The following is a 27,763-nucleotide window of genomic DNA, read 5'->3' on the forward strand; positions in this document are numbered from 1 at the left end:
TTAGGTATCAGGTAGTGTTTATTACACAGAACATGTATACAGAGGTATACTGAAGTGTGTGACTGTCAGAAGGACAGCCAAATCTACCGTCAATTACCAGTCATCATCAGCCAGATCACTTCCTGCCAAACTGTGGCAATGGTGGTGGCACTTTGATGTCCTGGCCTCTTTCCAGTTTCTTCTCACAGTCAACAAGATAATTGACCCCATCAATGACAATCTGGACTAGTTCCACCTATGATGAGAAAAAAAAAAAGGGGGGGGGAGGGGGAGGGGAAGGAAATAAAAGCCTTAGATAATGCTGTTAATAGAGAAAGGCCCAGAACCCACACTTCAGAGGGAGAGGCCATCATCCTAAACCTTCACTGGCTCTACTTTATCTACCACTCCTTTGTTTTCAGCTGATGTCTGAAAACTCGGGAGGGGGGTAGGAGGATTATCTACAGGCCCAGAGCAGCACCAAAATTTGCAATTCCGTATGTCAGAGTGTATTGGTGCTTTTGTTACCTTTTTCAAGATTGCTGAAGAGTACAAGATTCCTTGCTCCCATCAAACTTTCTCCACAGGCAGTGACAATTGTGGGCTGCAAGCCCTGTGGCACTGTCAGTGTCACAGTAGCCAGTAAGCTACAGCACTGATTTTTTCTTAATTTTCATTAGATGGTTCATTAGCAACCTTTAATGACTGGTTTGTTAAAACTGGGATCAAAGACTAAATCCCATTGTCTCTTTATTGTAACAGTCACTGATTTTCAAGGGATTTGTTTTTACTATGAAACATTTCAGTGGCTTAGAAGTTTATTGTTTGTTATAGACCAGCTGTGTTGGGAAATCAGAGGCCTGAATTTGCAGCCTCCAGGAGAACAGGAATTTCATATTATGTTTGCATTGACCAGTAACTGAAACAAAACAAAAATACAAATAATTTTATCTTACACCTTTGGGAACATAATTCAATTCTGCAATCACATTTACCACATAATAGAATTTATTTTATTATAAACTGAAAAAATATGTCTTCTAATAAAACACTTCTATCCTCTTGAGTTTGGCTTGTCTTATTTAGATTTCAAAATCTTCAAGGTATGGATAGTATCAATTCTGTTGGCTTAGTTCTCTGAATATTTGCCATACTGACTTCAGCCAGGCATCACTGACTTCAGTGGATGTCTTCATATAAGGAACAATTTATAGAGGGTTTATACAGTAGAACTCATTAATTAATTATGGTTTGTAATCCTTTTGTATTGTTAGCATTATTTTAGTATAAAGCATACATCGTGGTGTTTCAGTTATTAATAAATGTATTTGCTGCATACTGTTTTTCAAAACAATGGAGATTAATAGCTTTTCACTTCTGTATGTGAAAATGTCTGGGTCAACAGCTGCCTACATCAAACTCAGAAACCTAAAGTTTCCAAAGCCCTGTCCTAACACCCCTTGACTGTGAAGACATCTATGGACATGCGTTAAGTAAGAAAGCATAGAAAACCTGGCCTGGCTCTGTCCCTTTGAAAATGCAAGGCAAGCAAGAAGGGGAAGCCAGCCGGCTGACTGTTTGAAATCAGGTGCAATCCAAGTGCACTATGCCAGGATTGTATTTGTGTTATGAATGCCTACCAAGTATCAGGCTGAATGCAGGTGTTGCGCTGCAACAACAGTGCTAAATGGCATCCATATATAGACTCTCAAAGCCTCTCAGTGCTGTGCTCGTCTGGGAAAACACACCTGGACCACACACCATTCTTTGCAATGGAGCTGTAACTTGCAGCAAAGCCCCCGAGGTAATTTAGAAGGGTGAGCAGGCAGCACTTCAAATCCTGACATGTACGAGCAGGTTGGCTACTAAGCCCAGGTTGTGCTTGGTGTTGTTCATGGAGAAAGGGTCTTCAGGAGGTACCTGTCCCACTAGGGCTTGCCCAGTTGGGCACATCTGAGGCACTGCAGCGCTAACCTAGGAGACGAAATACAGGTTTGGCAGAAGATTTGAACCTCTGTCTTCTATCTACTGAAAGAGAGCTCAAATCACTGGACTTACAGGGCCTTGGAAGGTTAATTTTTATATCATTGTTCTTGATGCAGCAAAGGGTGAATGCATCTGTGAAGCTGTAGATGTGTGACATGGCTTACAGCCTATTACCTGGAATAAGGATTTGGCTCAGGAAGAGCTAGTGGAATGAGGCTGTAACTCAGCCACTGTTGTTTCTTCCCCATCCTCCAGCAAAATTGCTCTAAGGTCCTTTTCTTCTTTGTAAAATACTCAACTGTGAAACTGAAATGAGGTTTGGGACCTTAGTCTCCCTGGAGAGCAGCTTCACCACTGGGCTGTATGGCCATTTCCAATTTCTGGCTCAACAAATACACATTCAAACTGAAATAACTTCAAAAGAAGTGCCAGAGATGAATCCATCTCATCACGGCCTACAGCCAAACAGGGAGAACTCAGAGCTGACAATTAAATCCTTGCCCTTATCAAAACACAGCTCTCTTGTGTCCTCTGCTCAGTGCAACACATGGGAAGGTACCAAAATTTCTCCATTATTCTGGAGTGAAAGGACTGAACTCATCCTGTTCTCGTACTGTGACGAATGCACAGGACTGAATGCTGAAAGTAAAACAACACATTGACCCAGTCTTGCTGTCAGTGCCAAATTCTCTGGGTGGGTTAGGACACAATCCCTACTTCTTTCCCTGACATTTTGCAGTAGTTCACATTACTGGAGCGTGGTTAGGGCTTTTCCCTCCCTGCCCCTTGCATTGCCGTAACAAGAATGTTTGGCAAGCACATAATGCGTGTTTGTAATTTTTTGCTGTGTAAGCATTTCCAATGGGCCAGGAAATGGAAATTGCCATAGCTCCACTGAGGCTGATGGTGACTCTAAGGCCAGAGTGAACCCAGATGGAGGGAGACTGGCTCATAACAGTACAAATCTGTGTTAAAAAAAAAAAAAAATACATATATATATATATTAAAAGGTTACCTCTGAGCGACCCATGCGGTCCAGGTTGGAGATATCGTACACATCTGCTACAGCTGCTGTGTCCACTCCACCAGTGCCACGCTTTTGCAGCCTCAGGTTCTCCAGGATTTTTGGAAACCTAGGATCCTAAAAGAATAAACAGGCTTGTTTTTACAGCCTTTTAACCTGTGTAATGAGCTGAATCCTTGTAATAGTATCTGTGACATAATAGCATCTCCAGAAGTACTGGCAGAGGTGGGTAGTTTTCTCAGTCCTTGGATTACAGCCTGTCGTGGTGGCTGTCTGATGAGTAGATTAATTTCCATAACAAATACAATAATTTGCAGAATAAAAGGTCACTTAATTAGTCCTGCATTATCCCTGGGACCTTGTTACACATGATGATGATGTGCAGTCTCTGTGAGCTGTTGTTTTTCATTTGTTCCTTTACAAATAATTTGTTCCTCTATAAATCAGAGGAGCTGACTTATGTCACTGGCCTTATACACAATGTACGTACCTTGCTAAGCTTGGGAAGCTTAACATGGACTCCAGCGCGTAAACCAGTTCCCAGGTTGGAAGGACAAGTCAGAACATACCCGAGGCGTTCATTCCACATGAACTCCCAGCCCCTCTCTTTAATTAATCTTTCAACCTGTGAAGGCAAAAAAAAAAAAGAAAGTGAAAAGATAGAGTTGTATACATGTCTCATTTCAAGACACTTGCTTATAGCTCAGACTCTTCTCACCCTGTGCCTGCATTGATGATGAACTCCACTGATGCCAAGGGAACTGCATAAATACACACCTGAGTACAGTCTGGTTTGTCTCTGGTGTGAACTTTTGCATTCACCAGGCACCAAGGCCCCTACTGGATATTGCAAGGATTTATTCATCATTTTCTCACTATCAGTAGCTCGTGGACTCTTTGTCACTGTATTACAAAACTCCCTGTTATGGTGGTTTGGTACAGCCCTTGCAGTCATACATTCAAGATGGCACTATGGCTTCTGTGATGCATTTCTAACCTCCACATTTTTGGAGCAAGGTTGCAGAGCACAAGCCACAAAGCCTCAAGCGCTACAAAACAGAAAAAAATAAAATAAATGAAATGAAATGAAATGAAATGAAATGAAATGAAATGAAATAAAATAAAATAAAATAAAATAAAATAAAATAAAATAAAATAAAATAAAATAATAAAATAAAATAAAATAAAATAAAATAAAATAAAATAAAATAAAATAAAATAAAATAAAATAAAATAAAATAAAATAAAATAAAATAAAATAAAATAAAATAAAATAAAGCAACTAAAGGTGAGTTTTACATCATTTTCATGGTGATGCCATTATTCTTAGGGGGAGGACTCTTGATTTCAAGATGCCTAAATTTAACAGCCATACTTCCATTATAAGACTACACAGCTTACATATAATGCTTTTTGTTAGTAGATCAACCAGATCAGAAAGTAGACTGAAATAATTATCCTCAGAAAAATCACATGGGTTCAACAACCTTTAAGTAGGTCAACTCTATCCACTCAGCTAAACCTCCTGGGCTGAAATCTGCAATCCCCAAACAATCTCAGTTCAGTTCTCCTCTTCCAGAGGAGAATTATATATGTACACCAGCTCATGTTTATGAGAACTCCACAGTGTAGGAGGGTAATTCTGTTCTGCAGAAGGATGCTGGTCAATTCCTTCATCCTCAGAGGTTTTCAGAGGTTTTAGCTTGATTTTCTGGTTATAGACCCACCTTTCTGGATCTCAGGGTCTTAAAAACAAATGAGACTGTATGTAGACTTTTTTTTAAGTAATATTTTAATGGGAATGGTCTTGATTCAGTAAGAAGCCTTCTGTCATGAATGCAATTATGCATGTAGCTGTGGATCAGTGGTGGACAAGAGTACAGATGGAAGATGCTGTGTTCTGCATGAGATGTAGGATGTTGGACTTGATGATCATGGAGGTCTTTTCCAAGCTAAACCTTCTATTTTATCAATTGTGTATTGTGTGCAGACACCAGAGTTGGGGGTAAGGAACAGACCACATCTGCTGCCTCAGACACCTGCTCTGATCACTGTCTGACCACTTCTTTTGGCCAGGTCCATGAGAAACTTCTGTTCAATCTGAACTAAGCATAGTAGCAGATGCAAAGCTGGCAGCAGCATCCACAAGCCATGTCACCAAGCCATGTCACCCCCCTGTAGACTGTTCAGTCTCACGAATATGCCTTGGCAACCTAACAGATCTTGGTGAACCACCCCAGTGCCGAAGAAGCATCCATTAGGTGGCTTCATTTTGCCAGATTCCCAAATTCACTACACACTCCAGCTTTCCCAAGGATGCCTGTGCTGGGGTCTGTGAATGGTACAGAAAGGATGCACAGCTGTATCAGCTGTACAGGTGCAGGAAATTTTCTGAGGCAGGGGTGCCTCTGGAAGGCCAGAGAAGCTGCTTTGCAAAGGTGAGAGAAGTGAAAGAAGCTGTTCAAGGCTGGCCCAAAATGTATCTCCATGCCCAGGAACAACAGCAGTGTGATGGAGACAAATGCTGTTCCTCCACAGTTCAGATGAAGTGAGTGTACTAGCGACCCCAATGGGGAGAAATAATTGTTTTATAGAACATTATTCTTACAGTCTTGGAGACAATTTTCAGCCAATTTCAACCTTACATAGCTTAACCAATAGGGCTTTGTATGCTATGGCCATCCATCCAGGAATTATATGGACAGGGACGGTGGAGAAGAGCTTTCTGCCATGTCACCTGTCCCACTGCACCTTTTTTGCTATACTGCATGTGGGGCAAAGTAAAATAATCCTTCTCTGCTAAAATATTTTTTTTTCCTATGCCAGGGCAATACACGGGGCTAAGTAACATGGCCATCTTGCAGCCACACCTGGACTGTCTGGACAAAACTGCTGTAGCCCACATGCCACCCACAAAGGCTGTTTTGGTCTTTAGGAATAGCTAGACCAGAATGAAATATAGGAGCTATGGCTACAGGGTTTTGTATCTTAAAATGCTTAATTTATTATTTCCCACAGCTTGCAGGCACAAAGTGGTGAAGAAGGGATATTTCTTTAGCCAGCCCATGCCGGAGACTGTAATACAAAAGCTACAAATACATTTTATTATTCAATTTTATTTTTCTATTCTATTCTATTCTATTCTATTCTATTCTATTCTATTCTATTCTATTCTATTCTATTCTATTCATATATTTATTCCCTACAGCTCAGCTAGCAATTTGCCTTTGCATCTTTCTTTAGCTGCACTAGTGTGGGTTGCTGTTTGGACTGGTGTTACTTCATTTTGTTGCTCCTGGAGATGCCAGATTAGTGTGAACCACGGTAAGCGGTGCTGACAACAGCCCCACAACACACAGGCAGGAAAAACAAACTAATTGAGTTACTACCTCTTTTAAGCCACGGCAAAATCTTTCAAACACCCGTTTCATGTTGCCACCCTTCTCCATGGAGATCACCCTGGTGTGGTCCTCTTCATTAATCCAGATGAGAAATGTCTTGTCATTGTTATGCCTGGTTGAAAGGAGAGAAGTGTCTTTAAAGTATGAGACTGAAAAATAATTCTCACTATCCTCAGCTTTATCACAGACTTTTGAGACTGTGGGGTGGCTAACTGCAGCAACATGACATTGTTATGAAGAGTTAGGGATGAGCCAGGAGGAATGTGTGCACTCCAGCTCGAGTGCAGCAAGGGGAGAAGACCAGCCCTGCATCTGCCATCAGTGGGGACATTTTCTTTTCAATCATAGAAAACTGCACAGCTAGGAAAAAACCCTGACATTTACATGCTGCTGGGGGCATAGCACTATGTACTCACTTTGTTGTGTTCTCTGAATCAAATCCCAGAGCCCACTGTGTCTCTTGGTTGCACTGGATGGCTGCGTCAGTCAAGATACATGTTGGACATGCGGACACTGCATTGCAGATGCTGGCTTGTCAGTCAAGCTACAGATGCCTGAAGTTACCCACTCATGCTTCAAACAGATCCCTTGTGTCTAGGTTTGTGAAGTGCAGGGTCAAACCTGAGGTGACTTTTCCTCACTTTCCTCTACTTTCTCTGTCTTTCACTACTGCATCTCTTGCAGCAGGTATGAGCTGATTGGTATGATCAAACTCATTTGTACAAATACCGGAATATCAGCAAGGTTGAAACACATGAAATTTGGAAGATGAGGTTCACTAGGCCTGACTATGAGCTTGTCTTCTGCCAACATAAAGCTGATCAGGTGTGAACATCCTGTGCCCTGACATTACAGTCACCCGAGGCCCAGCAACTTAATTTTCAGTCACATACTAATACTTAGGGTAGGCTTTTTTAAAGAGGCTGATGTCGGCCTTACACAGCTCCCCTTTAATTAGTGACCTCTTCCCATTGCTGTGGGGTGGGTGGCTTTCAACCATGCCTTCACTGCTGCAGAGCTTGGGGGGAATATTCCTGCAGCCCAAAACAAGGACAGGATCCCAGGCTTTCTAAGAAAAACAAATGCCAGATTATGAATGCCTCTAGACAACAGTTTCTTGCAGAAGAAGGGTGTGTTTCCCAATTTGGCTCACTGAAATACTTTCCAATCACAGGTCTGTTGTATTCAGATCACTGGGTAGTATCTACATTGTTGGTATTTTTTCTTTTTGTTTGTAGAAACTACCTCAAATTTATCATTTTCCTAGAGCAAACCTCTTCCTCAGATATAAATGGAGACCAGGAAACCAAGATGAAGTTCCTTGAAATAAAAAATCCTTGTGATTTCCCGCAGGTCATCAGGTTTCATGGGTGGTCAGGTTTCATAGTGCCTGCTCCCCAACAGAAAGCAGCTTTAGCTTGTTACAGTAACACTGGATGTGCTTCTGAACACCAGCCAGTTTTGCTTGGAGAACAGATTTTTTTTTCACCACATAAAGATCAAACCTCTTTGAAAGACCCCGAACCTGCCTAGAACAAGGAGGTGAGTCCTTTTTGCCTAATTTTTCAAAATTAAAACATCCAGTATTCTCTCTATATATACTAGGATGGATGTAGATGTAATACACTGCCCAGGCTCCCACTATTATCTTCTAGTGTGCACAGATTTGGGGTCTATTCTTCCCATTGTCTCCCTAGAATATATTCTGTTTGGGCACAAAATACATCAAGTGTGTTGTGATAGAAGAAAACAGACCTAGAATAAAATGGGAAATTCACCTTCTGCTGTATCTTATCTTTGTCCAGTTTATTTGGAGGGAGTTACTTTTTTAGGTTGGGGAGCAAGGAGGGGGGACAGGAGTCTGTGATACAGGGTCCTGCAGCTGTATTACCATCTTTTAAAAGCAAACTGAGAGTGCTGTGAGTATCAGGACAAAGTGACTGCAACGTTAGGACAAGCAAGGAGACTAGTAATACAATCTTTAAAATGCAACACACACTTCTGCATGCCACACAACATACCAGATTCCTCTGGCATCTGGCCAGTCACGAGCCATCCCAGCACATGTTAGCAAAGGAGACACTGGCTTGTCAAAGAGAAAATGATCCTGCACACCAAAATGGGGCCAAAGAGAAAGAGAAAGAGAAAAAAATAAAAATAAAATAAAATTATTGAAGTTTATTCAGTATCACGCTGTCTCAATGCATTTTGCATGAAAGCAATCAATGTACAAGTAAATCACATAGTGCATTCTGTGAACCTGGTTCCTTCTGGAAACTAAAAGCACATTACCCAGCAATTTGCCTGAATCTTGCAGGTTCTCACTGGCATTGGTAATCTGACAGTGTTTTGCCAGAAAACACTTTTCAAGCGCAGGGAGGAGTGGGAGGTGGGACCTAACACACACAAATGGCAGAGAAAACTCTGCAAGGATGGGTGGCTGGAACCAGAGATGCTCTCTGCATACAGATGAATTTCATTGTAGGAGAAGGCAACAGTCTTTAAAGGCTGCAGAATACCCAGTGCTAGGTCTGCAGTGAGATCTCTGCAGCACAAGGGTTTAGCACTGTATTCAGAGCAGGAAGTCGGGGTAGGAATTATGCCCATGCTGGGCTTGCCCTTTGGCATCATGGATTTGTTCCACTCCTCAGCAGTGATGCCATTTCTGAGTTAATAAATGTTAATAATTGGTGTGCCACCGACTTGCCACATTTCAAATCATTTAGCTTTGCTTTTTTAACTGAGCAATATTTCTTTTTTTTTTTTTCAAAGCAAGATTTTCATTTGCTGAAAAATTATTAGTTCTTAATTCCTCAAACACTGCCATATCAAATACTGTTAATATTTTTTCTTCTTCTTCCCCTAGACTTTAATTAAGAACAGTGAGACAAGCTATCCTGAATAAATATGACATGGTGGAGAAGCTGATAAGCTTTACTTTTCCTTACTTTCTTTTCTTCATCAGTGGAGTATTTAAGACTTTCATCTCTGAATACCATGTGATGGGCATGATGCAGCCAGAACCCCAGCCATGCAGGAAAAAAAGACATAGGGTTCTCTTTGCTCACCACAGGGACACAAAATTACTTTCATTGGTTTGCTCTACTGTGTCCTTTTGTTTGGGAGGAAAATTCCTCCTTTTGCAAGAAAAAGCTGAGCACCATTACTTTCCATTATGTGCATAAGGGCCCAATCTGCAATATGCTGATGTCCTTCAGTGCTGAGTACCTACCTTTCAGCTGTCACTGATTTGATCCTACAGAGATTGAACAGTGCCTGTTAAAGGCTGGCAGCAAGCCCTAAGAAACCTTGGAGTTCTGAAGTCCTAAAACACTGAATGGAGCAAGCAATGGTATGAGTAAATGATGGAATCTGGGGTTACAACACTCAGTGCCCTGAATTTTATAAATATACATTGGTAATCTAAAATGATAACCAACATTTTGTCCATAGATGTAATAACAAGGACACTCAATTAAAAAAGTTATTGACCTTACATCCGTTCTTAACTCCTGGTTAATTCATGTCGTAACACCTAGTTGCATGGTTTTAAATAGTTATGTTACTTCATCAACTGCCTTTTGGTTGATGTTATGAATTACTGTGTTGTGAATATAGTTACCAGGGTACAACCCTTCTTTTGAATATTTTAAAATGGACATTCAGTGTTCTTTTTTAAAAAACAAGCAAACAAAAACAGTCTTTTAGATTTTTGTAGTTTCTACAGTCCAAACATGAATCATTGTTATGGATTTTCAGGATAGTTTCCTGTTGCCCATTTTCGCCAGGTAAGCACTTTGGACACCTTGTTTATCTCAAACTACTCTCTGCAGTAACTAAACAATGACATGCTGAGACAAAATCCATGGTGAAAATCCTTGTTTTTCCATCTGCATGACAAAACTATTGTTATGGACCTGATCCTTTAGGTCCTTGAACACAGTTCCAGGACTGGGAAAAGGTCAGTGGGGTGCAGTTGACTACCAGCATTCTGGGGAAATTAGAATTTATGTAGTTTTGACATAAAGAAATTATAACCAAAAGTACTCCCTCCAGCAGTCTAGACTACAGATAATATGCAATGTTCATCTAGTAGTAGATAACATTTTTAGTTAGTATGGTTATTAATATGGAAAATATCAATCTTTGCTCAAGGAAACGACCAATAAAAACTCCAGAATTTACTCATTTTTTGTCCATAAAAAGGTGGAAGTAGCCATGCATATTTGATTTGACACAGAGCTTGCTATCTGGAATACCTGGAATTCCACATGTTGGACCTGGATAGTATGTATTTTTGCCAAAACACAAATGCTGGAAAATTTACCATTACGTTAACAATATTGCTGGGCCATTAATTACTGAGTTAACACTGTGATTATTGTCCTTAGCTACACAGGAAACTATATACCCCAAAGGAAAGTGAAGGATAAAAATAAACGAGGGTAAGAGAAGACGGTGTCAGTACCAGAGCTATACTTACATCAATAAGCTGCTGCTGATCCCTCTCGGACATGTTGGTCAAGCTGTAGTACTTTCCAGAAAGGTCTCCTTTCAGCCCAGCGAGGGCGGTGACCACAACATTTTCCACCTCTCTCCTCTCTGCTCTGGTGCAGGCAGGAGGAAGGCTGAGGCCACGGATGCTACGTCCAGTGCGCACACGTGATGAGAGGACGTAGCGCTCATCAAACTGACCATGGGTGATCTGAGGAAAAAAATTTATTTTACTTTTTAATTCACACACAGTGCCTCATTTTGTACTCCACCACTGAAGGAAAAATGCCATTCTACAGAAAGAGGGACATTTTTCTGCCCGAGGATCTCAACTTTCCCATGATATCACTAATACTCAGGGTACCACGAGCCCCTCAACGCTTCAGACACTAGGAGGATGTTTTATGAACGATTAGTTTCTTTGGCTGAAAGGATGTGGTGGAGTAACCAGCTGGTCCTTTATGGCCCCACCATGGAGGGGCCAGGAGGCCAGGTATGGAAGATCTTTTGAAAGGGGAAACCCCAAAAAGATGCTGAATCACAGAGCAGTGGAACAATGAAGGAAACATTAGGCATCAAATAAGAACTACAACATACACTACTGTAATTGTAAGAAGCAGTCCTAAACCTTTATTTCCTCATCATTTTATTTCAGTTCTACCTTGGATGCATCCAGGTCAGTGTGATGCTTCATTGTGCGTGGATCATAGCCATTATGTCTCGCTTTAATGACAGGGTCAAAAATCTCAGCAAACACCTGTGGAGCCAAAAGAATTTAGAATGAGTCTGCAGCATCACAGAAACAGTTAAACGCGCCAGCCTCAGACACAGGAGAACCCCCCTGACATGGGACCCTGGGTGACAGGCAAAAAGGGGGCTTTGCAAATGCTGACAAAGGTAAATATGAAAGGAAAGGGTCATTTCGACCTAGACAGTGCTCTACAGTGGTTGCTCATCCTCACAGCAAAATGAAGGTGCAACTGCACATTAGTTAAGTTACAAGCCTACTCTAGATGCCACGGGCAGGCACTGGACATGGTGGCAACCAGACTGGGTTTCAGGATGCATTACCAACCAGAACACACAGAGTCTCTTGACAGCTTGCCTCCTGCTCGTGCAGTGATACCATGGTCCTCATTAGAGCCCCTTGGCTCGTGTGTATCAGCAGTGGCCACAACCACACCTCCATTCAGTCTTGGAGCAGTAACCCTGGAAGTTTTTCAGGGCAGTCACCACATCTAAAGGAGAAAACTGAACCACAGGAGCTGATGACCCAGAATGCCAGATGTCCCAGCCCAGACTCAGCAGCCCAGCATTTAGGCTGCTGTTAAGAAACTGTATTATAACAGGTAACATAGTGCGGTAGACTGAAGGAAGGAGACAATTGACTTCAATAAAAACAAAGAATTTTCAAACAAGGATTTTCTTTTTCCCTTATCTTCTTAATATTTTGGAATTAAATAACCCTATTTGTCCTAATGCTGTCTATTTTATGCTTTTGTCATGATCCAATAGCTGTAGCTTAAAGGTGTCTGGCAGTTCCCAGATGTTTTAATTTCATTTCTACCTCAGCTGTTCCACAATGCAGTTTCCACATTACCTTCATTTTGTGTGTCTCAGGGTTGCATAGTTTTCCCACAAACTAAGTTTAGTAGTAGGAAGGAGGGCAGTTGCTAGAGGCAGGTAGAGTATTGCTCCCAAGCAGCTGCATTTTATTAGCTTTGACTGCAATAGAGAGGGTACCTGTAGCAATGCCTCATGTCCGCACATTTCCTAATGTGGAAGAGTAGGGAAAACACTGTCTTTATGCACATGGCATGCTACAGATATACTCTCTGGCATTCTATTTATCTCAGGAGCACATACCCTGCCAGTTCATCTAATGAGCTCTTGGGAACTACAGCATTAAAAAAAAAAAAGAAACAAATGTGATAGTGTTATGAAAATATTTTACCTCGTAGGATTCTTCATCACCTGCCACCATGCCCACAGTTTTAATGAAAGGATGGCCAGGATTGTCCACCCCAGTTTGGATGCACTGGTCCAGGGTGTAGCCATTGGGAGTCATCTTGTCCCTTAGCTTAGCATAAATGGCTGGAGTGAGGCACTCAGCCATGCAGTTGTTGTGTTTGCGAAGATCCGGATAGTCGGCGCTGAAGAGAAAAAAAGCAAATAAACAAGCAATTAACACCAAAAATTTAAACAGTGATCCTTGATAACTTACGGATGTATTAAAGGGATCATGAGATACGGAGCATACAGCATGGTTTAAAAGCATAATTAGTTCTTAGTTTATACATTGCATCAAATTTTAGGAGGGGAGGAACATTCAGGACACTCCAAATACCCCAGACTGTGCTTGGATGGGCAACCACACTGGCAATTGCATCCTTCTTCTACCTGGGGCATCCAGGAAAGTGAATCCCAGTGAGCTTTGAAAGTGTATTGAATCCCATCAAGTCTCTGTTGAGACACTCCTAGTCAGAAATAAACAAGCTATAACATTGTTTTGTTGAGTAGGAAGGGAAGTAAATGTAGCTGAAGAAAGGTTTGCAATTCTGAGCCAAGGTGCTCTCGCAGCTTGTCAGTGATGGGCATGAGTGGGGCTGTCTGGTCTATGTCAGTGCGGAAGTTAACTTATCCGTAATACCTGGCATTGTAATGGCATTATTATTACTTACATGCAGCTGCATCATATTCCAGCCAGGGAAAATGACAATATGCTTTAGGAAGACATTTTTGCAATCGAGTGAGACCCCATCTACCTTGTAACAATTTGCCTTATGCACAACATTATTATTTCTATAAGAATTTTAACTAAGGTGTTTTTCACTACAGTCTGCCAACGCCTGATCCACGTTGTTTCTCACAAGTATGGCCAGCAACATCAACCTACACAGAAGGTCTGTAGTTAGTTTCTAATAATAAGGAACCAGTTTGTAACAGAATTAGAAATATTTCAAGTACAGTAGTTACACAGGAGATTTCTTTGTTACTTGCATAGTGAAAATACGTTCACAGTTCCCAATGGTAGAGTCTGTACAGTCAGCCAGTCCCGTCGGTGCTGCAAAGCATTCGACAACTGATGAGATAAAATAAGGACTAATTTAGTGCTTTGCCAAAAGCTTGAAGCCTTATTTAGGCTTGCCATTGTTTGAGGTTTTTTGGGTGTTGATACTATCACACACCCCTGCTTTCTGGTCTTGAGAGCCACTGTTGGTGCTACCTAAAACCGGGGTGACCAGCAAAGGGTGCCGTTTGTCAGGTCATCACTGTTCCTTGGACACACAGACCGGGTGGCTGCACGAGGACTCCTCCTGCGTGGTGCCCAACGTGACACCTAGCCCAAAGCGCCCACCTGGGAGGGAAAAGCTTCCGCTTCTCTTGAACAGCAGCCTTCAAATTTTGCTGGTTGAGGAGGTACCCGGTGGTGAGCACCCCCGTGCCAGCCGCTGCGAAGAGTGCAGCAGTTGTACGGCCAGCAAGGAGACGACAGAAAGTGCCAGCCATCCCGCTCAGAGGTGATGATCTCTGGAAGAGAAGGCAGCCTGTGATCAGCCCAAAAGCCCTCACATGGTGCAAATGACAGAAAAACATTTTTAACAGCAGCCCAATAGAGGAAGCAATTTATCTTTATTATAGGTTTGCACTGAAATAATGTGTGCAGACAAATGGTCAGCATTCATGGTTTCCCTATACATGTACTTTTGGTAGAGGTAGAAATCAGTTGGTTTTTAGTACTGTATTGAGCACACAACTCTAAAAAAGAATATTTTATTTTTTTTAATGACTTAGGGCTATACTTGAGTCCTTTAGCTTGCTCCATAGCAACAACACGTAAGCTGGAGACATCTTTTCAGTGGCCAGAAAGGAACAGCAAGGTACTGAGTGCTATAGTCACATGTGATGAGATGTAGCAAGGTTCCCTTCAGTGCCATCACCTACAGAAACCACAAACTCCTGTGCCTTTTCCAGGCTAACGTGACCTGCTAAGCACTTTGTGATTTTTCTTCCATAGGAATAAAGTTGGAGTAGGCTAGAGATCATCCAACTCACCAAAGGAAATGGTGCTTAATATGCATGAGACCTGAAAATTCTGACAGGCATGGGAAATGGGAGCCAACTCTTCATTGCCTTTTCCAATATAAGAATATGCTCAATCAAACTGGAGTGGGGAAAAAAAAAAAAAAAAAAAAGAGGTAGATGTAGGTAGCTCTCTACACCAGTGGCCAAAGACTGATAAAATTCCTTGTCAGAAGAAAGATGATGTGGGTACAGACAGTGTGTATAGTTTCAGCGTGAAACTGGGCAAGCATGTGGAACAGAGATTAACTGGGCACTGAGCAGACAAAATGAAACAGGCTAACAAAATTCTCTGATGTGAAAACAGCTGGAAAGCTGTGCAGAGGAAAACGATCTGGGGGTGTTGGTCAATTCTCGCCTGAACATGAGCCAGCAGTGTGCTCAGGTGGCCAAGAAGGCCAAGAGCATCCTGTCTTCTATCAGGAATAGTGCAGCTAGCAGGACCAGGGAGGTGATTGTCCCCCTGTACTCTGCTCTGGTGAGGCCACACCTGAGTGCCTCAAGAGCACCTCGAGTGCTGTGTTCAGTTTTGGGCCCCTCAGTACAAGAAGGATGTCGAGGTGCTGGAGCGTGTCCAGAGCAGGGCTACGGAGCTGGTGAAGGGCCTGGAGCACGAGTCCTGTGAGGAGCAGCAGAGGGCACTGGGGTTGTTTAGTCTGGGGAAGAAGAAGCTCAGGGGAGAGCTCATTGCTCTCTGCAGCTACGTGAAAGGAAGTTGTGGAGAGCTGGGGGTCAGCCTCTTCTCACAGATAATGGCCTCAAGTTGAGCCACGGGAGGTTTAGATTGGAAACAAGGAGACATTTCCTCTCAGAAAAAGCAGTCAGGCATTGGAACGGGTTGCCCAGGGAGGTGCTGGAGTCACCGTCCATGGGGGAATTTAAGTAAAGCTTGGATGTGATGCTTAGGGACATGGTTTAGTAGGTAATATTTGTGGTAGGAGGACAGTAGAAATAGATGATCCCGGAGGTCTTCTCCTACCTTGATAATTCTGTGATTCTTTTCTATTCTTCTATGATTCTTTGGCTCTGCTCTCCTCTGAGCATCCACCTATGGCCACTGGGCTGTGCAGTCCACTGCTTTGGATCACTATAGTCATTTTTAACACTTGAAATACTATGAGAATTTATAGAAATACTCTGTACCTATCAGGTAACTATACCGATAGGTTTCAGAACAGAAAATTTGTCTGGAGAAACCCAAATAAATTGAGTTCTTTAAGACAAAAGGTGTCACTAGCAGAAGTACATTATAAGTAGCTGTTTCTGACACAGCATCTGAAGAAACGGAGGCCTTTCCTCCTTCAAAATAAAGAGAGACTCTCATTTGCTATTGTACCACACATCCTGCACAAAGACCTAAAATAGGAATGGACGTAATGGGTGCTAAAATCAGAGGCCCTGCTGCAGTGGCGCAGGGACAGGCAGCAATGCCAGCAAGATTACCCAGGCTTAAAATACCTCATAGGAATCTGTGTGCCCGATTAATCCATTATTCCCAGTAACATGTTTGGAGTTCAGCTATGGCCTTGGCCTTGGGATTAAGACCAGGTTTGAGCAACCTGCCCATGGCAGGGGTGTTCAAATTAGGTATTTTTAAGAGCCCTTCCCGCACAAACCATTCCATGAATCTGTGATTCTATGATTATGTCGGAAGTACAGGGAATCTCTCATTCTAGCAGAGAAAATGGCATGTTCTGTGATAGTCTGAGGAAAAGAATGGATGTGTTTTCTTCACAGTATCAGAATGCAGCTAGTTTTGCAAGTGACTGTGTGTTTCTGGGGAAGACATATGTCCTATTTAAATAAATGACACAAATTACATTTTGTGTCACTGAAGAAAACTTTTTCTTAAAACTGGACTCTGACAAGTCTGTTTTGGGAAATTGACAAGGAAGAGTTACAAGGAGACAGGAACTTTCCCCCAGGATAAGCTGCTTCTGTTGTTTTGTCAAGGTTTTAAAAAATGCAGTTCTTTGGATAATTTCTTTAACATTCTTTCAGAGGTTAAATTAAACACCTCAGAGTACTTGGCTTTCTTTTCAATGAACACAAGTGTTCTAATTTCCAGTAATTTCCATGAAGATCTGGGTTAACTAGCTGCAAACCCAGCAATTTGGCTTTTTCACTCCTGTCTAAGGAAAATTGAAATGCTGCACCTCCATCTTTTCTGACAGACCTTCTGACCTGCTTTGCATGGTTTTTTGTTGTAAAGCAGTGTCTACTTGGCACTTAATTCACCTACGTGAGATGAGAAATGTGGATGTGTTTTGGGTTTAAGTGGTGGTTTTTTTTCAGGGCCTGTATCTCTTAAAAATAATTTTATATTTTATACCTGAATTTTGTTATCCTGTCTCCTCAATTCCTCCAATATACAACATTGATCCAACCTTCCTTCCAGAGAAAGGTGCCATCTGACTGACAGAAGTTGCAGTATATTTTTCATTGCGAGAATTTCCCTTGAACAGAACTAGGGCAAGAGACCACCCAGGGTGGTCTAATTTTCCTTTCCCCATGTGGAGCACATGGTGAGCTCCTCAGCTACCCAAGTCCTCGGGGTGCACAGCACCAGCACGCACAAGAGATGTGCTGTGTGGGGCTGGGGCAAGAGTGGGCCGTTCTCTAAGAGGGGCTCCACTCCATGTGTGCATTCATTTTGCAGAAAAGGTTCCCACAGCTGCAAGAAAAAATGCAGTGGGAGATGGTTTGACTGCAAATCACAACCAAGTATCAGGTTCACAGTCAAGATTTTTGTACTGCTTTCATGTCTCTGTATTTAGCAGATGGTGCTTGTGCCTTTTTGCAGTGTATCGTCTCCATCCCACACTCTGGAAATATTTGCTTATGACTAATTCGTGGAGAATTATTAGTGCTATACCTCAGTGTCTCAGAAACAAAGGATGTATTTTCATAACAGCACCATGTATTTACAGTTCTGTTTCACAGAAACCATCCCTACTGCAAGGAGTTGGCTGACAGTCAAAATCCTGCCCTGAAAACCAGCAGCCCTGCCAGCATCCCCTTGCAGATGGTGACACCATCACTTCAGCAACCCCAGGCACACCTCAGAGTCTCCACCAGATGGGATTTTTTGTGACCTTCCTAATCCTCCATCACTTCAAGGGACAAATCTGGCCCATACACCTGATTAAACTAGAGTAGTTGTGTGCAGTGTGTATTTAGACAGCCAGGTGAGGCACAGGAGCGTGTGTCTGCGGGCTGTTTTCTTGGCTGTGTTGTTGTCTATTGTGTGTCCCTGTTCCCCAGGACATTATTGCCCTGTTGTGTCATGGAAAAGGCTTCTCCCTCCCTGAGGCAGGCTGTACATTACCTGACAAATGCTCCTCTAAGAGCTCTTAAAGCCTCCAACACTGGAGCTGCCACAGACTGCAGTAGGGTAACTACCTGAAAAGATAAAAAGAAAACAAACAGATTGAGACAGGTTATTTAAATTTAGAACAACGTTATCCACACATCCCTTTGTACAATGTAAGCCCAGCACATTGCATCCTAATGCTTCCTTCCCCAGAGCTGGCAGCACAGTGGGCAGGAGCTCGGTGTCTGCAGCAGTCGGCCCCAGCCTTCAGACCCTGTCATGTCCTCAGGCACGGTGACTGCTCCTCAGCAGGGCATTGCTGTTGCAGGGACCACTGCTTGTGGCTGCTGAATGCAAAGGGAAGGCTGGAGTTTCATGTGGGAGAGAAGGAAAAGATCAGTGCTACAGGGATCTACAGTCTGCCTGTCAAAAACTCCTAATTGAATAAGCAGCTCCTGTCGCAAGGGAGGGCTATTGTTCTGAATGTAAAAGCGTGTAATGCTGCGGGACCGACCTATAACATTGTTATGATATATAATAATAACATAAAGTGTTATTTTTTATGAGAGTATTCCGCAGGCAGTCAGAACAGCACAAACAGACTGATGTAAACACTTGGTGGGCAAAAGCAGCAATCAAGGCAAAGAGCTTTTTAATAACGAGGTGGCACAATGAGCAAGACGCTTTATTTGACAGGAAACAAAGACATTTTGTTTTGTTTCAGATTTTTTTTCTCCTTTAATATTGCATGATTTCTAAATAATGTATTGCTTCAAAGCAAAATTTCAAGAAAGGTCCGTTCTGAAAGCGTCTGAACAGAATGATCTCCAACTAATGAATTTTTCTTCGAAATTATTAGCTCAGCACGATTTCACATCATGAACAGATTCATTTGTTGCTGGCTTTTTTTCCCCCCACAGAAAATGTCAGCCTGCACTAACAATGAATTTACACCATCACCACCTCTGTGGATTCAGAGAATGGCAATTATCAGAGCCAGGGGCATTGCTGAAGGTGTTGTTTACTGACAGTCTTCCCTTGTGCTGCTGCTGATACGAGATCCATTCTTTCATAGAAGCACAGCTGGGAAGTGGAAAGGGTCATTTTTCAAGGTCAGAACAATTCCTTGTTCCAACCCCTGAAAAAGAATTGAGAGGTCTCCCAAGCTGCTGAGGTGTGCAGGAAGGAAGGCACCTGCATCAGGAAAGTGTCCAACAGGCTGGAGAAGATGAAGGCATTCCAAAAGTTAATCAGCCCGAGTTAAAAATAAATACAACTCATATCTTATTTCATGCCTGCACTTGTTCCTCTTCACTGCCCTTTGCTACAAGTTTTATCAGCTTCTTGTAGAGATTTCTCCTAATTATTTTTTTCTATGTGTAGTACGGAACTCTACAGAAGTCACTATCTATCTCTCTTTTGATGTCTCTCCATCATTGCTGTACCATGTTTTCACATTTATGAATCTCCCTTTGACTCTTGTGCTCTGCAGGTGTGGTCTGGGGTCAGAGAAGCAAGGAAACAACTTCTGAGACAGGTGTCGGCACAGAATGACGCCCAGCATGACTGCGTGAAGCAGTCATCTGCAACAGCAGGAACTGCATCCAACGAAGTCTTTACCCCTCCCTTTTTTTTACAATTTTGCTTTCCCCATAAGCAGGAGCGCTTCTCAGTAAACAGAAAAAAAAAAAAAAAAAAAAAAAATCACCGCTGTCGTGGGATTTTGTCTGTACTAATAAAATATGTTTGAATAGGTCCCAATCATCATTTACAGATTTCTCCTCAAAGATAATTTCTCTGCTAATTCATTTATAACTGCACCAAGGTTGCAGTAATTTTGTATTCTTTCAATGTACCACAAGTTACATGTGAATTCGGACTTTATTTTGGTAACAAGAGACAGAATTAAATGGATCTAAGCTAGCACTGTGTTTTTTACTCTCCAAACATTCCTTCAGTTGTCCAGATGAGGTCTAATTTCTATGGTATTGAACACAACACTTTTTTGGCTTGTTTGAGGATATTTTATATATTTTAAAGACATTTTTAGGATTCATAGCACAAGATCTCAGGTCTCTGCCATTCATATGGCTCTTGGACAGTAATAACTGTTCTTCCACAACAGAATGGGTAGGTGCATTAAGAGTCAGACAGCTTCTTCCTCACTGACTTGATGAAGTCAGGGATTTCACCACGTTGTGTTAGAAATATTCAGGGAATTCACCTGTACTGAGCTGCCTCTGTGTAAGTCTGTGATGAATCTGGAGCCCTATATACATTCTGGGCCTCACGAGCACCACCAAGCCAGCCTGTGTTGTAACTGCAGGTGCACCTGCATTCACTGCCCATGGCATTGCTGTCGGGCTCACCTTGCCAACTGCTGTGAGAGTAGCTTGCCAGGGTCGCTGGTCTTGGTGCACTGGTACAGTTCAAGGACCAGTTACATCCTGCTTTTCCTTGCTATGGTCGGAAGGACCAGCCTGTACAACCCTTATGGTCACTGTCACCCAGTGCTCACAGCACATCTGTCCTCCTTTCCTTTGCAGATAGCATGGCCTTCAGCCATGCCCACGGTTGGGCATCCTTTGACTGCTGAAGGAGGAGCATAAGATGTACATGCTTCAGCTGGTATTCAGCAGCATCTGGGTTTCCTATGGGTAAGGGGCAGGGAAGTGTCTTTTTGGTCTTATCAGCAAAGTGTGCTGTGAGACACACTGATGGCTCGTGGCATTTGAATCTAGCTTGCGGCTTTACAAAACGCTTGAACGAGATGTTGTACGCATTTTACCCTTATTGCGTCATTCTGTGCATACATTGGATACTGGCTTTGCCCCATGACAACTTTTTGAGATGTCTTTCGTATCCCTCCATGGTTACGTATGCCTTTGGCCCAAGGACAGGGCCTGGCACACAGTTCAGTAGCTGTGGGAGTGGACTTTGTCACTGGTAAAAAGTCCTCTGAAGTTTTGCTTCCAAGGTCATTTGTACTTGCACTGCTTGGAGAATGCAAAAGTGCTGTTCTATAGAAAAATAAAAAAAAATTAAAAATAAATAAATAAATAAAAACAATAAAAAGCAGTTGGCTCAGAAGCACTTGCTTTGTATCTTCCATGCAACAGGTTCACACCTAGAGTGAACAGTTTTCCTTAATTCTTACAAGCCTGCTTGTGGCTCAGAAGTGACTAATTGAGAGAGGAATAAATGCAACATTGATTTAGATTAACAGCCACTGTGCCATACAGCATGTATGTAGCACAAAGTGTCTCCAAAACCAACTTTTCTTCATAGCTGAGCAGCATTGCTCCTGATCTCTACACATCAGCACCATCGAGGGCAAATGAATTCAAACTGGAGTTGCCTTTTCCAAAGCAATATTCTATGAGCTGTCAATACTGATGGCCAGTGAATCAGCAAAAGGTTGGAAGGTCTTGAAAAGCCAAGATCCTCTAGGTCACACACAGCCTTTACCTCTCTGCTCACCCAAAGGATTTGCTCTGCTACCTGTAGCCAGCCTTCAGAACATTAATGTCCTGACAGGACTTTCTTCAGCTTTTAAAACTGCATTTTAATATATGTATCACCTCCCATGCACACCACATGGAAGAAAAAGCTGGCTGCAAGACTTAGCAATAGTCACTACTGTGATTCTGGTGCTGGATGAGAAATAGCCCAAAGGATTGCAAGTGTCATTTCAGGTGTCGGGGCTGTTGGTAGCCGAAGGGTGAATCTCAAGATGAGAAAAATTTGGACAGTGTCTATTTCATGGTCTTAAAACCAGTATCCTTTTTTTTTCACGACACACCTAGAATAAGGCCTCTGTTAAAGGTGAAGGTCCTTCTTCAGAAGAAATGTGTTTTTTTATAGGCCAGGTTGCTAGCCAACACTACATGATATTTAATATCTTTGACACTTATGACAATTCTGTGGAACCATGACATATCAAAACTCCCCTTGCTGCTGTGACCAGAGGCTGTGGAGCGTTCTTCACATTTGGTTGATTGACAGCTACCATGGTGCTCAGACAACCCCAGCAGTGTCACATTGCACATGGTTATCTTGTGACCTGCACACAGGTGAAGCTGTTGCATCCATATCTGGAAACATCGGAGGAGAGTGAATTATGGTGAATGCACAAATCACCTCTTTACCCTTTAAGGAAATTGTTAGCTTTACTGCTACTTCTAATACAGACAAACAAACACTTGCTATTAACCCTTTGCTTTTTTGAACTGCTTGTAAGAGGACATCACCAACAACATTTCCCCAGGTGGGAATTAGCGTGGCTGAACACGAGCATTGGTTATCCCTAATTTCACACCAGGCAGCATGTGTGCTTTCAGCCAAGGAGGCAAAGAAGGTGCAAGGGTTACAGACTGAACAGTGACATTTCCAGAAATAGAACAAGATTAAATATTTGAACCATGTCATGGGTGGCATTAGTTGCCACACCATGTGACCCTGAGTGACATTCCAGAGAAATGGCAGAGTCATAGCTAAAGTTCACACCGGCTCATAAACACAGGTAACGTATATGCTCGTCTTAAACTGCTAAGCTGTTTAGGTCATGCTAACACTGTAGTGAGCAGAACATTCACGTGGTAGAGAGAGAGGTAATGAATGAGGCTGGTCTGTTATTTCTGAGAACTAATTCCTTTAAGTCATTCCGAGCTTGAGCTAAAGCCTGTAGACGCCAGTGGAAAGTTTTTCTCTGCCCTTCTATGGATGTTGCGGACACCTTAGAAACATCTGCAATAAATGTCACAAGTGTCTAAATGCATGAGGCACCATTTTTAGATGCCCAGAAAACAGCTTACATTGCTCTTTGTTGGCTGTATCACTCTAGAAGTTCAGAGGGTAAGATATAAATTACAACATTAAATCTCATAAAGCAGTATTGGTGGTTTTTTACAGCTTCACATAGCTTGGGTTAAGCAACACACGAACTGTATTGACTGAGCAGGGCTTAAGATAGTCTCCAAAGTGCAGAAGCAGTGTTAGTGCAGGCATCATTATAACCATGCCTAATCACAGCAGAGAGCTTCTCTACAATAAAAAATTTAAAAAAAAAAAAAAAAAAAGTTTCTTTCTGCTCATAATTCCATGTGTCTGTGAGCAAGTATAGAAATCTACTTATCTCAAGAAAATAAATTTGAAAAATAAAGACACATAAATTCATTACTGTGAATAGAGGAGGTACACAAATGACTGGGACTCTTATTGGCCAGACAACTTCCCCTCAGTAACCACACACTTTGTGATTTGTTCCAGCTGAAGGTCTGGTCCCTTAGACCCCACCTAGTCTCCAAGTCCTCCAATTTCTCCTACCAAAGCCCATCAGCAGTGTTGGGAGTGCTTGCATTTCTGCACCAATCAGACACTGCTTTGAATATAAAAACCTGATCTCCACAGATAGCCACAACCTAACTCACAAATAACTTCTCAAATTTATGTTTTCTCTGAACTGTCGACACGTCTGCAAAGGAACTTATTTTTCCCTTATTTAAACTGTTAGTTAAGGGTCAACACCTGAAGCAGCTGCACAGTGGGCTGACACATTTTCTGCTGCACCAAGTAGTTGCACAAATCAATAAATTATAACCAAATTACACTGCATCCTGTGGTGCTTTGAATTCATTTGTAACAACCCTCACATTTGCAATGCTACCATTTGAGGCAAGAAAAGCAATACAGTTAGTTAAACTGACCTTGAAGCTGAAGGTAGGCACGTCCTGCTGCCTGCAGCAAGCCGAGTGTAATGGGAATAACGAGTTGGTGTGCTGACAGGAGACCAGGTAATATGAGAGGGGGAAAAGGAGGTGAGGGAGGCGAAAATAATTGCCGCAGCGGCCAATCCTATTTCACTCGGTTACATGAGTGACATTTGCTGCCACAAGGCTGCCCTTGAGGACGCTGGGAGGATGTGGCCTAGCATTTGGGTGACAGCAGCAGCATCCCTCAAACGCTGCTCAGGGCGAAAGAGCTCATCTCAGCCCACAACTGGCCAGGCAGGGAGTTGCCAGGCCTTAGCCCCAAGAGCCCACACAGAAACAGCCGAAAGAGAAGGGCTGGAGCCAATTCCCCACTGGGTTGCCTTGCCCGTCCTGCCCCAGCAGCCACGGAGCTGGGCCTGGAACTGGACCGCCCGCACAGAACAGGGGCGATGTCACAGTGAGGCCAAAGTGACATCATGGTGGGCTCTTTTTTTTTTTCTTTTTTATTTTTTTTCCCCAATCCTTTTAATTCACCACATTAATGTGTGACTCTTTGTAAGGTGGAAGTCCAGAAACACAACATTAAAAGGTGCTGGTGGAAATGAACCGCTGAGGATATCAGAAGCCACCCATTTACCATTAGTACAGCAGCACAGTGGTGCAGAACTGGAAGAAGCGACACATGATGGGTCAGAGTGGAAAGAAGAATAGACAATTTCATTGACCTAGCACTGCTCCCACTGAAGCTGAACATTTTTCAAGGCTGACAGAGAAACACAGGGGCCAATACCAAGCAGCTTTTAAAAAAGTTCAAGACTTCAAAACATGTTTTCCTTTGCACGCTTAGTATTTCTTGAATTGTACATGGCAATTTCCTAAACCCAAATCACAGATTTGTGAAACTTTATAATATATAGACATTGTCCCCCCAAAATGTCATGACTCATTTAGATTAATGAGAACCATGCATACTCACCATAATTAAAACCAAAACAGCCACCCTAGATCAATGCGTTTGGACTACCTAGCATTTGAAGCACCCCCTCTTTAACACAGCTGCTTTCTATCAAACCAGCACTGTGTTTCTGGTATCAATAGCAAAAAAAAAAAATCCAGTGGTGGACTTCTTGAGGTAACATGAGCATAGAAACATGAGCACAACAAATCCAGCCCTGTGCAGGAGTTGGTTAGGAAAACAGAAATCATCTTTTTCTTCTGTACTTAGCAAGAGCACCTTCACACCTGCACTGTGTCTTTTTTCTGGTGGCAAGCCCCCCGGCCTGCACCCAACACAGAGCTTTGCATGCTAACACTTCTTTGCAGGCTGCCGTGGCTCTGCCTGTCATGCAGCCCTTGCACCAACAGATTGCAGCGCAGCAGCTCATGACTGAGGCTCTCACTTCGTTTGTAAATTTTTGACTGAAGACAGCCTTTCCTCATAAAGCCCTTGGAGACACAAAGAGCTTCCCCTCAAAGCTGTTGATACCGTGAACTTAAGTGCCTTGTTGACATACTCAGATGTTTAAGCCATTTGCTAGATCAGAGCCTGGAAGAACAAAACTCACTCAGCCTGCTAACTAACATCACGAGCACCTGGCAAACAGTGTTAGCAATTTCCCTTATGATTTCTGGAGAATGCACCATTTAGTACTTGAGAAATAGCTTGGTCTTACAGTTCTTTGAGCTGTTTTCCGAGGAACTCAGTTACAGAAACACTTGGAATGAGAAGAACCATCCATAAATAATGCTCTATGTTCATCTATCTAACCTAAATATTTATGTGAAATCTCCCAGTTAAAATTCTGTCTTGGTTTCAGAGCTTGTGCTGGGGAGGTAGCAGTAGCTGAGTGTTAATTCAATTGCTATTCATATTAATGCCATCTGTCCCTGTGCAGGGAGTTCAGATGAAATTCAGCTGCAATGTGTGTCCCATTAGAGTTTTTTAAGGAAGCTGTTGAATGGAGAAGCTAACTACACAGACCGCAAATAGGGTCATTTTATTTTATGGGAAGGCCTTCCTGGTTAATGTATTTCTTTCAAAGATAATTTCTATAAAATCAAATTTCCATATGAGGGCAATAAGTTATTAGTTATCAAAGGAATCATGACAGAAAGTGTAAGGCTAGTTAGTGTTACTTATTACATATACCAAATTACCAAATTAGGAATTAGAGGATGGCAAGTTTGTTATGAAGAGCTTGCAAGGACGCTTATTATTAGCTCTCCTGTGGCCGGAGTTGGAGCTCTGGTATCATACAGCTGCTAAGAGCCACCCCCTATCTCCAAAAGCTAACGGTCAGCTTGCCCTAGATGCAATGAAATTCACTGGTCTTCACGTTCAGAAGGTCCTTAATTTTTCAGATTCCTGAAGACAGTCATATAACAATGCAGTGAATTGTACCCCCTTGGGAAGAAGTATCTTTGTTTACCAAATGGTTGCCAGACCTCTTACTGAGATTTCCTTGTAACTGTGGATGTTCAATATCCACTTAAAGGGATTGTAAGCAGTTAGCAAGATCTCAGACCATAGAAACATTCTGTTTTGAGGTTGCAATTAACCACTTACACCCCACTGCAATTGCTGGAATTGAAGCAAGTACTTGGTGCTAAGCATGGTCAAAAATTTTCCATTGACCAGGTGCAGAAGTAGGCACTGAATAGTCCTCCTACAGTAGTGGTTACTCCACTTACTTTTAAGTGCTAATACACGTCTACTAAATAAAAATCTGAACTGGATCCAACCATCCAACCAACCTGTTAAAAATAACCCTAGTTATTTTAAGTTATTAACGCTGCTCTTCACAGGACATCCACCACATACTATAGGAAAGGTTCTCTATAATTAGCTGTGTGTTTTCTGGACAAAGTGGGGAGAAAGGACTTTTCTAAAAATGGGGTTGATCCGATGGGAAAGCAGAAATACCCATAATCCTTACAAGAGAATCATATGGCCTTCATGATTGTCCAAAAAGTGATCATACTATTTTTTGCTACAGACTGCTTTGCACAGTATTGCAATGCATAAGTTTTAACCAGAGCAGCAAGAGTGGAGGTAGGAATTGTCTAGTCTACACTAGACAATTTCACGTGTATGAAAAGGGCAGCAATTTCATGTCAGACATCTCAACATTTTATATCTCACTGAAATGCTTTTTTTTTATTTTTCTCTCTCAACAGGAATTGTTGAGTACAAGCAAATAGTGCTGCTTTGCAGGAGGAAACTTTGGCATCCTCTCCTCTCCAAGGCAGAGAATGACATTCACTCTGTCAACGTCTCTCTCCTGCAGGGTCAGCAGCTGCTGGTGATGGAGGCTCATAATCTAGCAGGCCATTGCTTTCATCTCAAAACACACCTTAACTATGGATTTGAATCTGTAATATTAGCATTTCCACAGGTGATATTCTTACTGCCCTCATAAAATAGGATGGAAAAATGCTGCACTTAGTTTAAAATTACCAAATATGGCAATTACCAATACCAAAATGAAAAAAATAATCAGCTGTGATATTGTGATTATGAGGGAATTCTAGAGTAACAACTAGAGAAGAACAGTCAACAAGCATACTCAGGCATGGCAAATTCTGGTACCTTTCCTCTTTCTGTCACATTGATTCAGCTTGTTTTGTCATGGAAACTTCAGCAGACATGGTTATAGAAGAACAGTGGTCTTTTTCAGATGACTTTCCCATTAGAGATAAAATTTCAACAGCAAACTAACTGGAATAAATAAATTTTATAGATTTAGAACAGAATAAGAAGTGCTGGTAAGAT

At 42.2% G+C, this 27,763-nt stretch overlaps 1 protein-coding gene across 1 annotated transcript; it reads right to left on the reverse strand.

Moving 5' to 3' along the window:
* On the reverse strand, positions 1-24,041 carry CKMT2 (creatine kinase, mitochondrial 2). Its single transcript, XM_084305682.1, has 11 exons — positions 23,986-24,041; positions 18,296-18,369; positions 14,243-14,415; positions 12,839-13,037; positions 11,546-11,641; positions 10,874-11,095; positions 8,412-8,497; positions 6,379-6,502; positions 3,480-3,614; positions 2,981-3,106; positions 1-235 (listed from the first exon to the last, which is right to left on the reverse strand). Exons 3-11 carry the CDS (start codon positions 14,392-14,394, stop codon positions 116-118), a joined length of 1,260 nt encoding a protein of 419 aa, XP_084161808.1. The 5' UTR covers positions 14,395-14,415; positions 18,296-18,369; positions 23,986-24,041; the 3' UTR covers positions 1-115.
* Positions 24,042-27,763: the final 3,722 nt, after the last annotated feature.

The sequence above is a fragment of the Netta rufina genome (genome assembly GCF_964035555.1).
Source record: "Netta rufina genome assembly, chromosome: Z".
Lineage (NCBI taxonomy): Eukaryota > Metazoa > Chordata > Aves > Anseriformes > Anatidae > Netta > Netta rufina.

What these genes read in the sequence shown, in the direction of transcription:
- CKMT2 (XM_084305682.1), bottom strand. Translation starts at nt 14,394, where the DNA reads ATGGCTGGCACTTTCTGTCGTCTCCTTGCTGGCCGTACAACTGCTGCA. An exon ending in CCAGATGCCAGAGGAATCTG is followed by an intron (nt 6,503 to 8,411) that starts GTATGTTGTGTG and finishes CCTTTCAACCAG; the next exon opens with GCATAACAATGACAAGACAT. An exon ending in TTTGCCGTGGCTTAAAAGAG is followed by an intron (nt 3,615 to 6,378) that starts GTAGTAACTCAA and finishes TTGCCTTCACAG; the next exon opens with GTTGAAAGATTAATTAAAGA.